Raw genomic sequence first — 13,562 nt, 5'->3', positions numbered from 1 at the left:
AACCAAGGCTCAAAAGATCACGCAAAGGTACACGAGAGAGTGGAAAGAAGCAGGTCGCAGCTCTCTTAACGCCAAGGTGTATTCTTTTCATCCACGACCACAAGAAGTCAACGCTTGTAAATCAGAGGGGCGGTATGGAAGGAAGGAGAGGCTCCATCATTATTCATTCACTCATTCACTCATTCATTCATTCATTCAAGTGGGGAGGGACAGAGGGAGAGTCTTAAGCATGAGTGTGGAAACCAACACGGGGCTCGATCTCACAACCCTGTGATCATGACCTGAGCCAAAACCAAGAGTCACAGGCTCAACTGACTGTGCCACCCAGGCGCCCCAGGAGAGGCTCCATTAATTGCCATTTCCTGACTGGGTCCATAATCCTGTGTTGTCCTGGGACTTAGCTGAAAGTGCCATTAGCTTTAAAAGCCTTGGGAAACTCCCCGGACCCATATATAGTGGCTGAGGAGGAAGGGATCCTGGATGCCACCTCCCCAGCCTCCCCTCAGGGCTGGAACCCCTCCTATCACATCTCTGACCCAGATTCAGGAGAGCTGCTTGGAGGAAGCAAAGGCTTTAAGAGAGAGTAGGGAGTAGGCTGAGTTCCAGAGCGGACCTGGCGTGTGAAGGTGCAAGGCTGGGAGCCCCGTATGGGGGGTGACGAGGGATAAGACCCCCATGGCAGACAGACCACTAACAGCCTCGGGAGCTGTGGGACAGAGTCTGACTTTATCCTAAGGGGACGGGAAATACCAAAAGGTCTTTGTGAAGGAAAGGGACACCTATCCCACAGTGTTTGTAAAAGCATGACTCTGGCTCTAAAGTCAAGACTGGGTGGGAAAGGCGAACCTTAAAGGACCTTATTGCAGGAATGATACATGGGCTAGAGCAGCGGAGATGCAGCCGGGGGCAGAGAAAGGCAGATTCACAGGCAACATCCCAAATGTTCTGCCCACCAATGATGGTACAACTTCTGGGACAGAATCATAACGTTTTCCCTTTCTAGGTCCTGTCGGGCGTGGGGTGCTGCCCACGTGGAGTGAGTGTCAAGATTCATCCACACAGCTTGTAGTCCAGATGTCCCCCCAGTGCAGGTCTGCTCCAGAACGAGGCCAAAGGGCCGAGGCTCCTGTGAGAGGGTAGAAGAAACTGTTCGAAGACCTTGATCGCAGTTTGCTTTACCTAAAGCAGGTAGTGAAGCCCATCTGAGAAGCCTGCAAAGCAACCTGGTCCCAAACACATTGCTCAACATCGGTAGCCAGCACGGGGTCCCCTCCATGGGCGCTGCAGCTGTCCCCAAGCAGAGGAGGCTAGTGGGCTGACTCGGTCACACACGGGCCAGACCATGGCATCCCCAGGCAGGGCAAGCCAAGCAAAGGGGCTGCCCTGCCCACCAGCACCCCTGAGCCTAAGACCAACAAGGCAGCATTCTGGTTTCCAGAGTGGCTGAGACCAAAGCAGCTCTTTCCAATGGCATTCAGAGGAATTTGCCAAATCTTTGTGCCAGAGGAGAGTCTCAAACCTCCAGAAATGCAATACGACTCCACGGACATTCCAGACATTGAAGCTTTTCTGATCTGAGCCGTTTCCAATTCTTCACTTTGGAGTTTTAGATCAGGTTCATGGTTCTCCACCGTCTTTTCTAATTCATTTAAGAACTTTCACCCCTTTTTTCCCCCAAGATTTATTTATTTGAGAGAGAGAGAGACCAGAACAGGGGGAGGGGCAGAGGGAGAGAGAGAATCTTAAGCAGGCTGCATGCTGAGAGCAGAGCCCAACACGGGCTAGATCACGACTTGAGTCGGACGCTGAACCAACTTAGCCACCCCAGTGCCCCCAGACTTTCACCTTTTAAGTTGTATTCAGAGTCAAAGAGGAGAAGGCCAGTGGTCCCATTCTTAAAAATCTTAATTTATTGGTCTATTTGGTGGCCTAAGTGCAGACAGAGTTCTCTCTGCTACCCACCGCCACGTGCATACTCAAGGGGGTTAATTAGCAACTTGCCCAAAGTCCCCAGATCGAAAACATCAGAGCTAGGACACCAACACATGACCATCTGAATCCATGTCCCCCCAGAGCTCGTATCTCTTTATTGCTGCATTGACATCACAATCAAACATGACTCTCCAACACATCCTGAAAGTCCTTCGAATTTTCTCGTCACCTTGCAATGGAAGCGTCTTGGAATCATATGGGGCAGGGTAACCTAACCTCGTCTAGCAGTTGGGAGGCAATGTTCACACTGAATTCTGACAGACGAGTTGGCATTCGTGTGTGAGCAAAAGACTCAGCTAGCCTCTGCACCCGGCTGGCTCAGTGGGTAGAGCCTGTGATTCTTGATCTTGGGGTCATGAGTTCAAGCCCCACATTGGGTGTAGCGCTTACTTTAAAAAAAAAAAAAAGACTCAACAGACAGCAAGATCTAAAGGCAGAGAAAGCACACATACCCTAAGTACCAGAAGAAGCTCCGAATCCAGCTGAGCGCAGCTTGCAGAAAGGAGATGAAATGGGAAAGGCAGTTATGGGCTAGACTGGTGGCAGGCAGGGGTGGGGGTTCCAAGGAGCCCAGATTAATGAGCCTGGAGTATATTCTAAGGGCAATTAAGAAGCCACGGAAGGATTTAAAGGAGGGAGTGTCGAAATCTGATTTGCATTTTTGGAAGATCACTCTGGCTGCCGAATGGAGGATTAGACCCAACGCAGACACATTTTCAAGATGGTTTACAAGGGATGGCTCCACATGCCAAGACCCAACGGCCCAGACTTTTGGGACCATACTCCAGCTCCGTTTTGAGCCAGTACATTCTGTTACCTACTTGGCTCTAGTCCACACCACCTTGGAATTCTTTACTGGGGGGTGTGACGTCATCTATAAATTCCAGCTTTCACCTCCAGACACGGAGGCAGAGAAGGCTGGCTCTCCTTTCTGACAAGCCGGGCATCCTTTGCCTTTTCTTTTAATTACATTTACATTGCATTTTAAATTACATTACATCTGAAACATATTCCTGCTTTTTTATTAGAAACATATTCTTAAAGACAAATTCTTTCAAGCATCATGTGTAGTGAATAGATAGCATTTTGCCATAGGGGTGATGATGCTGAAGTCCTTCGTTGAAAGGAGTCAGTCCTGCCTGCCCGCGCCCATCTCCGCAACCAAGCCCAGGGGCTTTCTTTCCCTGCAGGCAAGAGCGTCCACCAGTCAGATCTCTTAGTTTCACAAGGCTGGTAGGGCTTATCACGTGCATGTGCCCTAGTTAAAGCAAACACTCGAAGATGTGCACTCCAGGGACTTGCTGGAGAGCGTAGACTAGAACCGACACCTCTCTCTTCCACCGCCAGCCCAACAGACTCCCTGATATTTAAGAACCGTTTCTACTAGCTCTCTCCCTCTCTCAACCGAGAGCTCCAGGAAGCTACCTGACAATCCGTGCTCCCCAAAGGATGCATCATTTTCTTCCTAAGCTCTTCCCTCCTCTTTCCTAGCTCAATGAAAGGCATCACCAACTAACTAGCCCAACACCAAGTCAGAAATGAGGTCTTTTGAACATTTAATCATACACACACGCACACACATACACACACACGCTAATAGGTTAAACATAAGTCAAGATCAGCCTTGACTACCGGTACCTACTCTATTACAACAAAGACCGGTTTTTTTCTACCACCCAAATAGCTAATTTGCCACATGCTTTCCATCCCCAGGAGCTGCCCCAGCTCAAATCAGCCTGCCCCTCAGCTGGATTAGCCTTCAACATACCATAGAGTTTCTGTGGCACGGGAACGGTTCAGACTTCTGCCTGGAGCCCCTCAGTTTGCCTCCGCCCTTTGGACATGGCTGGACCCGTGCCTTGGCTCTCTCTGCTGCCCCTTCCAGGGCTCCCTCACCCTGCTTTCTCTGTTCCCACTGTTGAGCCCACAGTTCCCAGCCCACTGCCCCCTCCGAACCCTCTTGCCTGCCCTCCACACAGGCTTTTGCCTCCGCTGAATGGCTGGCCCACTGAAGACCCATCCTCGACCTCTAGAAGCCTCCAGGCCACTTCCCCAGGCCATCCCTCCTTCGGGCCTGGCCAGGCTTACTTCTCCCATAGGACTGACCACAGTGCTTAACCCAGCCCTTTACTTGCCCCGTTCCTGCAGGGAATGAGAGTCTGACCTTGGGTGCGGCTGGGGTCAGGCACCTGCGTGTCCAGCAATCTCCCCTCGGGTGAGGCTTGCATAGACCAAACCAGAAAGCTTTTGTTCTGCTGGACACGCAGGTGCCTGACCGCACCCGCACCCAGTGTCAGACTCCGAAGATAGAGACGGGGCAGGTCTGCGGTTAATGAGCCCTCTCCCCCAGCTGGTCTGATACTAGCAAAGTGGAGAGACCCCTGGCCCCATTACCCGTCTCTTTCCCCGTGGGTCTCACCTGGGTGTCTGGGAGCTGTCCTTCAATCTCAGAACTGAGGGGAGGAGTCAGAGACCCTTTCCTTTTCCCTGTAGTGCTTCCCCTCGCACTGTGCCCTCCTCTCCCAATTCTACTTTAATAACAGTCGCTGCCTTCTAACCGCCCACGCCTGTCTTCTTTCTGACCGCACTCTGCTCCCTTGGCCATACTTAGACCACCTGACTTCTTTGCAGCGGCAGAGGACACCCCAGGCATCCAGCAATGGATAGATGGGCGAACTCCGGGCAAGAGCCGGGCCCCCCTCCCCTCCCGTTCCCAGTAGGCCCCGCCTCCCCAACACCAAGTCCAGCTGTGGGCAAGCAGTTCACGTGAAGGCCCAAGACCCCCGGGGGGCCAGGGACTCCTCCACATAACAAGCAAAAGTCTCAGAGAGGAGGAAAGAACAGAGGATAATGGCAGAAATGCTGGCACAGTGGAGCTACTCATTATTAAACAATTATATGGACAAGAAGCTGACTATGTGGTAGGGAGAGAAATCTCCCACACACAAAATAAAGGGGAAATAGCCATTTCATGAAGCAGAAGAGCCAGAAATAGAGCAGGTAACCCCCAGGATTTGGTTTTCAGTCACTCTTTTCAATTGGTCTGTTGTCTTAAATCGGGGGGCAGGGCAGGGGGGCTGGGAAGACTCCCACAATCACAAGGCTGCTCCTGAGACCTACAGAGGAGCCCGTGGACATGCATGTCCCAGCGGGAATCCAGATGCCAGCGCTCCCGTCCGAAACCCAGATCACCTGCCTCCGTTCTGTCCTGGGTCACTCACTCCTCTGGCAGCTTTCCCATGAATTTGCAAGTCCTCCTGGGGAAGGCAGGGGAAACATGGTCAGCGCTGTCTCCCTTCTCAGTGCCTCACACAGCCTTGACTGTCCTGAGGGCGTGTCATATACCTAAGCAGGCAGCCTTGGGACGAGGTCTACAAATAAAACCAGGAAGCCAGGCTGGGCTGGAGCCCCGCTCTGCACTATGTGAGGCTCCAGGGAGACAATGCCTGTAGGACACGCGGGCTCTCGATAAATACAGACCCCTCCTTTGATAAACAAAGCAGCCTGCTTTTGCCATAGCATTGTCAAGGATGCTCTGAAATGGACAGAAATGTACTAACTGAAGCAGAAAATGTATTATGGCCTTATCAAAGACACGGAGAAAAGCTCTTTGAAGGCAACCAGCCAGTCACATTGGGAGCAAAGGAAACAAGTTGTTGTTGTTGTTTTAATTGGCTGGCCATTAAATCTTCTTTGCTTTAGCTTTGAGTGTCCATAATGCACATTCCCCTTGCTTGAAGCAGGTGTTACGTGTCCACTCTGAAGATGCCCAGAGTTTCCCTGGAGGAGTCTGGTCTGCCCCTAACACCGTGTGTTCCATTATCTTGATATTACACACCCTGGATTTATCAGCCATGGTTCTACTGGTGATGGTAGTCTCAGATAATTTAGGAACCACTGTCATGTTCTTCTTTTGATATACAGTTACATTGCCATGTGGGACTTTAATAAAGCCCATCTCGAAGTTTCAAACTGGACCCATGGAGCTAAGTCTGCCATGATAAATTTTGTCAAAATAGGATATTCATTCCTTTCCTGAAAATGAAATGAAGATATTATTTAAAGTAACTTTTTCTCATTTACCAGCACTGAAATAATAATATGCTGGCCTTCCCAGGCACACATCAAACTTTCACACCCCCGACTAGAAGGCCAGGCAGGAGCTTTGGCATTGGATTCATTAGAAAGAATACTTTAATTAATAATTGTTATGTTGTTAACGATAGCCTTTTAAGTATCAGGGGAGTTTTAAAGTTTACAAAGCACACTCATCTGATTCTCATCCCTATTTTGCGGATGAGCAAACTGAGGCTCAGAGAAATTTAGAGGCTTATTCACGCACATGTAGCTGGAACCTCCAGAACTGACTCCTAACCCACCACATTGTAGAGTGAGAGGATTTTGAGCTGCTTTCCCAGAACCGGAAATGGAGGTATGGAGCCAAGCAAAGCTTACTTGCTTTTTTCCAAAATGAAACATTGATGACTTTGCTTTAGGCAGAATAATTCAGGGAAAAAATAGATTTACTTGGTTCCAATTCTGTAGGGCCAACTCTTCCAAAATCAAATAGAAAGACCAAGAAAAAAAAAGTCTGAAAATCTGAATCAGTTACATGTAGCTTCTGAATCAATTCAAATTATAAATATTTATTGAATTTGTAAGTATGAAGACTCAGGCTTTGTCTTCAAGGAGCTTACAGTTTAATAGAAAGGATAAAACAAGAACGTGCACATGAGTGCACTGCCCCACCCCACCCCCTGCAGGACAAAGGTCTACAGGGCGGAGGAGGAACCAGGGCATGGAGGTGAGAAGGGGACATTCAGGAAGGGTTCCCTGAAGAATGGACTGACAGGCTCTGGCACCAAAGGAGAAAGACATGGATAAGGGCTCTGCCTCTACAAGGGCATTACCGAGGCAAAGTATGGGGATGAGCTCAAATAGGGCGAGTGCCTGGCACATGGTCCCGTTCACTAGTGTCTGTTCACTTTTGTTGAAAGATGGAGGAAGGAGCCTCAGAATGGGGTTAAGAAAAAGCCACAGTGAGAGGAGATAAGCAGAACTGGTGAGCCAGCAGTTTGCCAGGCTGAGCAAGGGAAGGGACAGGTCATGGAGCTGCCTGGCACGGTCCCCTTCGCCATGAGGCTGTGTGTGCTTCCAGCTCTGAGTTTTGGCTGCTGCCCCTCGTACTTTGAGCAGTGGCTGCGAGGAGCAAAAGTTGTGCAAACTGCAGAGCGCTGGACATCATTGAGGGTGCAGTGCATGTGGTCACAAGTCCCCGCTCTCTTGGTCTAGCGAATGGTTGGGGGGTGACGGGAGCAGCTGGGGAAAGACCCCCAGCGCCATAGTCCCTGCAGCAGGGCAGGAAGCACTGGGTTGGGAGAGGAACCCAGAGCAGATTGGGAAAGTTCACACAACTTCAGCCACTGACGGTAGCTCCCAGAGCTCCAGAAGGACAGGCTACGGCCAGTTTTTGGAGGGTCCTGAGATACCAAAATAAGAAGAGATGCCAAAGCAGGGTTACCAAAGTTGTGGTGTATTTTAAAGCCTTGCAAGTAATAAATTAACACCTTTAATAATGAACATGCAGTGCACCTTGATTATGCTATTCAAAAGCCAAAGAGACTTTATATACAAGGATCAATTCATACGGGGACATATACTTGTGATGTAATGTGGCAGCAGGACCTAGATTTAAAGATAAGTGCTGAACCCCATTCTCTTTCCAGCCTGTCTTCCAGATCTCAGATGGAAAGGATAAACTCACTGGCAGACAACAGCAGAAATTTACATCTGAGACCCTTACAGTTAGGAGACGTGGGCCCCCATGACGCTCCGGCTTCACTTCCTTCCCTTCCTCCCACTCTTGCTCACCTCTCCCCCTCCCTACCCCCATCATCCTCCTGGCCTGGACCACTCCAGACTCATGGGGTCAGCCCAAGTCTCCCCTGCGAGTCCAATCACGGGATCACACACAAGGACAGGTCCACGGTCCAGGAGCGGGGCTTTGTCCCATGGTGCGAGGGGGGCTGAGTGCTCTCCGGGACACCCTGCCTAGTCTGGAAAGACCCATGGGCACTGCTACACAGCAGAGCGGTGAAGGCTACTTTCCACTCCTTGGCTCACTTGGCTTGATCTCTGCTCTCTTCTTCTTGGCTCCTTGAGGCCCTGTGCAAACACTGCTGGTCCAAATGGCTAAAACCACTTGACGTTCAGTGTAGCAGAGACCCTGTAAGAACTAAATGCATGCCCTGTAGTGGAATTCACTGCACCAAGAAAGTAGCTCGTCCCACTGCCTACCGAGGATGCTCTACAGCTTTGCCAATGATTAGAAGAGAAAGAAATACCAGACTTTCTTCAGATGCCCCCAAAAGACCTTAGAAGTGTATATTGTTCACCTGAAGCCATGCCAATGACAAAGACAACATCAAAGCTAGCGGGGACAAATATATTAATCTGTTCATTCAACCAATCATCCCTTAGGTGTTTACTGCACACCTATTATGTGTCAGGTACTGGGGATACAGCCAGGATAGCTTGATCTCTTCTCTCACCAAAAGCAGAGGATGAGGCAGGGGGACAGATGCAGGCACAAGGAGGAGAGCTCAGTAAACGCCCTCCCAGGGTGGGAGGTAGCAGGTGGCAGGATTAACCGAACCCCATAAAGCAGGGCTGAGCTGCCAGCGCCTCCTCTCCCTAGCAGTCTCGCTCATGCCTTCATCCTCTGCTCCTTTACTGAATTCTGACCCTCCTCCCATGCAGGGCCTCACTTTCTCTCCAACCTCCCGGTCCTCCTCTCCTAATCTCAAGCCCTGGGTAAACATAAAAAGCACACATCTTCCTGTGCCCAAGGCGTCCTCAGCCTGAGAAAGCTTTCGTTCTTCATGCAAATGCCTGCTTTACACATGCTTGGCCACTTATTTATTTCCATCCCAGCCTTCAGAAGCAGGGGGACTTATCAGTAAATGTCATGGATTCCAGGTTGTTGTTTTTTTTTCCTTCTTTAAAGCTGCAGCTCTGACATCCAGCATCTGACAAGGATGCATGCTCCACAAACAGAAAACTGAATGGAGCCCCAGAAGAATGCAGGCATCTTTAGAGCTCCAGAGTTTTAGCTCAGTTCCCTGTGTCGAGGTGGTTTCTATCTGTGTCAGTCAGTGCGTCACAACACCAGCCTCCACCCCCACTGCACAGCACCCCTTAGCAAGCGCCTGCCCACACAATATCATCAACCATAAAAACTGCAACCAGTGTTGAAGTTACAACCACGGTTCTTTCTACAAACGGGGAGGGATTCGGTTCTGCTCCGTCAGTCCCTGCTAAGTAGGTTACCCACGGAACAAACACCTTTCCTTTCCGTAAATTCAGAATGCCCTTGGCTCGGGTCTATGTTCCTATGAATTACCAATTCACTGGAATAAAATGTTCGCTTGCCTCCGTGAAGTTCCTTCTTTGTGCTGATGACAAGGATGGTTCCACGGCAGCCCCAGTCTGTGGGGACCAACACTAAAGTCCCCACCTGCTTGATTTTAATCATCCTTCCCTTCAAAGGTTCCTTCATTGGCCCAGGTTAGACTTCACCTCATATGAACCTTCAACCCTGGCCATCTGCTTCCCCACCCCCTAGGGCAGCTTCCTCTCCCTCCTCTAAATATCTCTTTCTGCATGGCTCTGCCCTCCCTCCTATTTCCCTCCAGACCCCTCCACCTTCTTGTGATTTTGCATTTTGCTATAAGTGTTAACTCTAGTCTCTGAGGCGGCCCTCAAGTCTGTGCCCAGAGCTAGGAAATCTCACAATCATTACAGAATAGAAACGAAGCACCCCAAACCTCACTCCATACCATAACCTCCTTGTCCCAAGAATCAGCTCTGAGAGTTTATGTCACCGCTCTCACTTCGACTTAAGATTTCCCTGTTACTGTCGAATCCGTCCTAGCACGCAGGGTACTGCATACGATAATGAATATCCGTATGGAAGATTTCTGAATGCTTACTGACGCAGTATGCTACAACCAGCTAGAAAACAAAATAACACCGCTCAGGGGGAGGGAAATCTCTTTTCACCCAGCACTCACAATGGACATAAAGTTCATAAGAATGTGAAGATTAACACCAAAGAGGTAAAAAGAATATTGAGATTGCCACTCTTCTGCGTGTGTATTATAGGCAGTTGGGATGCAGAGTCATATTAAAGGGAGCTTTATAGGATGGAAAGAAACCAAAGAAGAAGAAGGAAGAGTTCTGTTTTGACTATTGCTCAAAAAAATTATTTAAGGTATCAGGAGCATCAAGGAAGAAGCTCCAAGCAAGAAGTGGGATAAAAACACTGAGTGAGCAGTTTGGGAGAGGATGAGCTTGGCTCCTAAAGCAATAGGCAGGAATGGAAATAGAGAGCACGCTTTTCTAACAAGAAGTTCACATTCATGCCAAGGAAGTGGGTGAGCACTGTCAGATATAATCAGACTTCCCCCTGTCTGACTCACAGGATGGGCTCTGGTATTTCAGACCCTAGCAGAAGGACTTGAGATTCTCTCGGTGGCACCAGCCCAAACTCTGATTCACTGTAGGTTTGGGGAAGGCCTCTTTTTTGGTCCTTCTAAAGGGGTGGTGCCTTTGGGAAACTACTATTTACACACATACCATGGAAATCCCTTGAGGGAGGAGGGGCTGGCTCTTGAAGGGGTGCAGGAAAGCCTAGAGTGGGCTGGTTAATTCGGCTACAGTCAGAGAACATCTCTGTCCCTGTGTCTCATCTCTAGGAAAAAGGCTGGATGTGGGTCCTGCTGACCAACTGCTAAGTGGAGTGTGACCCACAAGCTGTCTTCTCCACACTCTGCTGTCAACCAAGGCTCCAAACTTCTTTCTCAGAGTAAGACAATTTCAGTGGGGAGAGTGGAAGACCCAAACCAAAAACATTTCCTTCTCGATCAAGACCAGTGCCTCTGCTCAGAACCGGGAGGGGTCCCATTCCCTGGTGAGTAAGCTTGTAGGCTGTGCCCCACACGGACTTCTTTGGGTTAAAATGGCTCTCCTGACAATCGAGTCCCGCCCTACCTCCACTTCCCAGAACTGCATCGATGCACTCCTGGCCTCCTCCATGGGGGGGGGGGTGCCTCTAAAACACCTCTCAGCTGGAGCCCTCTACCCAATTAATTGCACCCTCCCTTTACAATGAAAGATAATTCAGAGGAAGAGGTGTTTCTCACCAAAGGTGTTTCTAGAGATGCTTTAGTAAGGTGTAGGGAGACCCCAGACCAGAAGGGAAGTGCCCAACACACCAACAGCTGCTCTAAGGGGTCTGGGTCATGGAGTGGGGGCAGGGCAATACCTTGCCTCGGTATTCCTCTACAAAAAAGCAGACCTGTTCTCTGACCAGGCCCTTGGGCCAAGCTGGACAGCACCCGTGTCTGGCTTCCAAAGGAACTTCCCCTCCTGGCCATCAGTCGCTCATCTTGAGTGACCTGAACAGAGGATGCTGCCAAATGCCCCGGGGGCATGCCTTTCTGCCGCTGGACTCAGAGGGTTAGGAAAGACTCTTCCTGGGCTCGAGAAGGGTCGAGGAAGGACAGGAGACCCTCCTCCCCGCCCCACACCCGGGTTCAGAGACTTGGGAACGAAGCCCTCCTTGTGGGAGCGTGGGTGACCGGGGGAGGCGCCGGGCAGAGCAGCCTCGGGAGCGCGGAGCCGCAGTTCCCCAAACCAGCTTCCTTGCAAAGCCGGGAGAGGCGGCGAGCCCGAGCGGAGCAGCCCGTCACCCTCGCCCGCCGCTGGGAGGCCGGAAAAGTTCCTCCCGGAGCCGGGCGGGCTTGCCGGTATCTGTCCACGGTGCTGAAAGGTCCTCGCGGCCGCCGCGCCGGCGGGCTTCAGCGCGCCCTCAGCCTCCTGGCCGCCCGCTCTGCCCTTCCAGCCTCTTGCCCTGTCCTCTGCCCCGCGGCACCGAAGCCTCTTCCCTCCTTCTCCCCCACCCCGCGCCCTCCACTCTCGAGCGGCATCAACTCCGCCGGCGCCCGGGTCCCCGCGCCCCCATCTCGTTCTTACGTCCGCCGAGCCCCTTCCCCCAGCGACCACCTCCAGGGCGCCTCTGCCACCGGGCTGTCGCCGCCGCCCCCCTCTTACCTTCTTCTTTCGGTCACGGGAGCGGTTCCTCCGCTTCCTGTTGGATTCCTCCTTCTCCTTCTGCTCCTGGAGGGCCTGCGCCTCGATGTCTTTGATTTTCTTCAGCTGTTTGGCCGCCTGAGCCATGGCGGGTCACGGTGCTCCGGTCCCCGCCTCCCGGACCCCTCACACTTGGCAATCCAGGTGGCGACACCCTCCCGAGGAGGAAAAAAAAATGAGTCTCTGCTCCGCGGAGGGGGGAGCTTCTTAACCCACCGCGGGAAGGATGCGACCCGGTCGGCGGGGGAGGCGCCTGCGAGACGCTCGGAGGGAGAGGCGCGCCGCGGCTGCCCGGCGGCCCCCGGATGGCGCCTCCCGCCGCGGCCGGAGCACGCTCACCAGCGCCCGGGACGGGCTCTGGGCTCGGCCCCGCCGCCTCCCTCCCTCCGTCCCTCCCTCCCTCTCCTGCGGCGGCCGCGGCGGCGGCGGCGGCGGCGGCGCGGGGGGCGGGGGCGGGGAGGCGGCTGGTACTGCGGCGAGCGGCGAGCTGCGAGCGGGCCGGGGAGGAGGCGGACTCCAGCAGTTAACGCAGGAGGGCGCAGGGGCCGCTCGCAGCCGGGGGGCCCGGCCGGCCCGACGAGGCTGGGCGCGCAGGGCGCCCGCGCTGGTGCATTGCGAGCGGCCGGCTACAGGCAGGCGGGCGGGCCGCGCTTCCACCACTGCAGTGCCGCCGCCGCCGCCGCGGCCGCCAGACGCACGGGTCCCCGTGCCGTCGGGTCTCAGGGAACAAAGCCGACCACTCTACCCCGAGCTACTGGGGCACCGCGGGGGACCATACTGCGGGCGGCCTCGCCGCGCCAGGGGGCAAGGGGAGGCTGCGGCGGGCGGCGGGCCCCGCGCCCAGGCGACCCCGCAGACCAGCGCGCCTGGAGGCGGCGGCGGAAACCACAGCACCGCGGGGCGCGGAGGCCCGGACCGCGCGGCAGGGGCGGGGGCGAGGGCGGGGCTGGGGCCGGGCCTTGGGGCGCCCCCCCGCGGCGGTCGCGGCTCGCCTGGGACAAGCCAGCGCCGAGCCTCCGCGATCTTCCCGCCCAGGGCACCCCCGGAGGGGCGCGCGCGGAGCCAAGGCTCCCCGGGGAAGAGCCCGCCCCCCCCACGCGCCCCCCGTCTTTCGCTTAGAGCTTAGGGCCTTTCATTTGCATATTTGCCAATTATAGCTTGAAAACGTGTCCAAGATGAAGTGAGCAGTTTTCCCTTGAGTTCCCTTTTGAAGGGAGTGGAATTAGGTTTTTGCACCAAGGACCGCCCACCCCCCAATTCTCAACACTCTCACACACACCCTCTCTCAACAACAACGCCTTTCCCCGTGTTCAGCTCTGAAGAACCACATACCTGGAGTTTGGGTCACGCAGCCGCAAAGGCAGGCTGCGGGAGGAGGAGGGGCCTTAAGCTCACCTACCCCCTCCTTCAGGCGACAG

General features: G+C 53.2%; 1 protein-coding gene across 12 annotated transcripts in view; it reads right to left on the bottom strand.

Annotated features, from left to right (window-relative positions):
* Window positions 1–12,497, bottom strand: part of ANK1 (ankyrin 1) — a 207,446-nt gene extending 194,949 nt beyond the window's left edge. For 4 of the 12 annotated variants that reach the window (XM_045070934.1, XM_045070944.1, XM_045070935.1 and 1 more), the window contains exon 1: window positions 12,106–12,495. In XM_045070934.1, coding sequence (XP_044926869.1) covers window positions 12,106–12,231 — 126 coding nt within the window. In that variant the 5' untranslated portion in view covers window positions 12,232–12,495. Of the gene's footprint in view, window positions 1–12,105 lie in introns of all 12 variants that reach the window. The other 8 variants (XM_045070942.1, XM_045070943.1, XM_045070947.1 and 5 more) reach the window with 4 other exon arrangements.
* Between the last annotated feature and the right edge of the window lie 1,065 nt (window positions 12,498–13,562).

The sequence above is a fragment of the Mustela putorius genome, unplaced genomic scaffold, assembly GCF_011764305.1.
Source record: "Mustela putorius furo isolate JIRA1106 unplaced genomic scaffold, ASM1176430v1.1 tig00003976_pilon_pilon_pilon, whole genome shotgun sequence".
In the NCBI taxonomy this organism is placed as follows: domain Eukaryota; kingdom Metazoa; phylum Chordata; class Mammalia; order Carnivora; family Mustelidae; genus Mustela; species Mustela putorius.
This window is presented reverse-complemented; position numbering and strand designations above follow the sequence as displayed.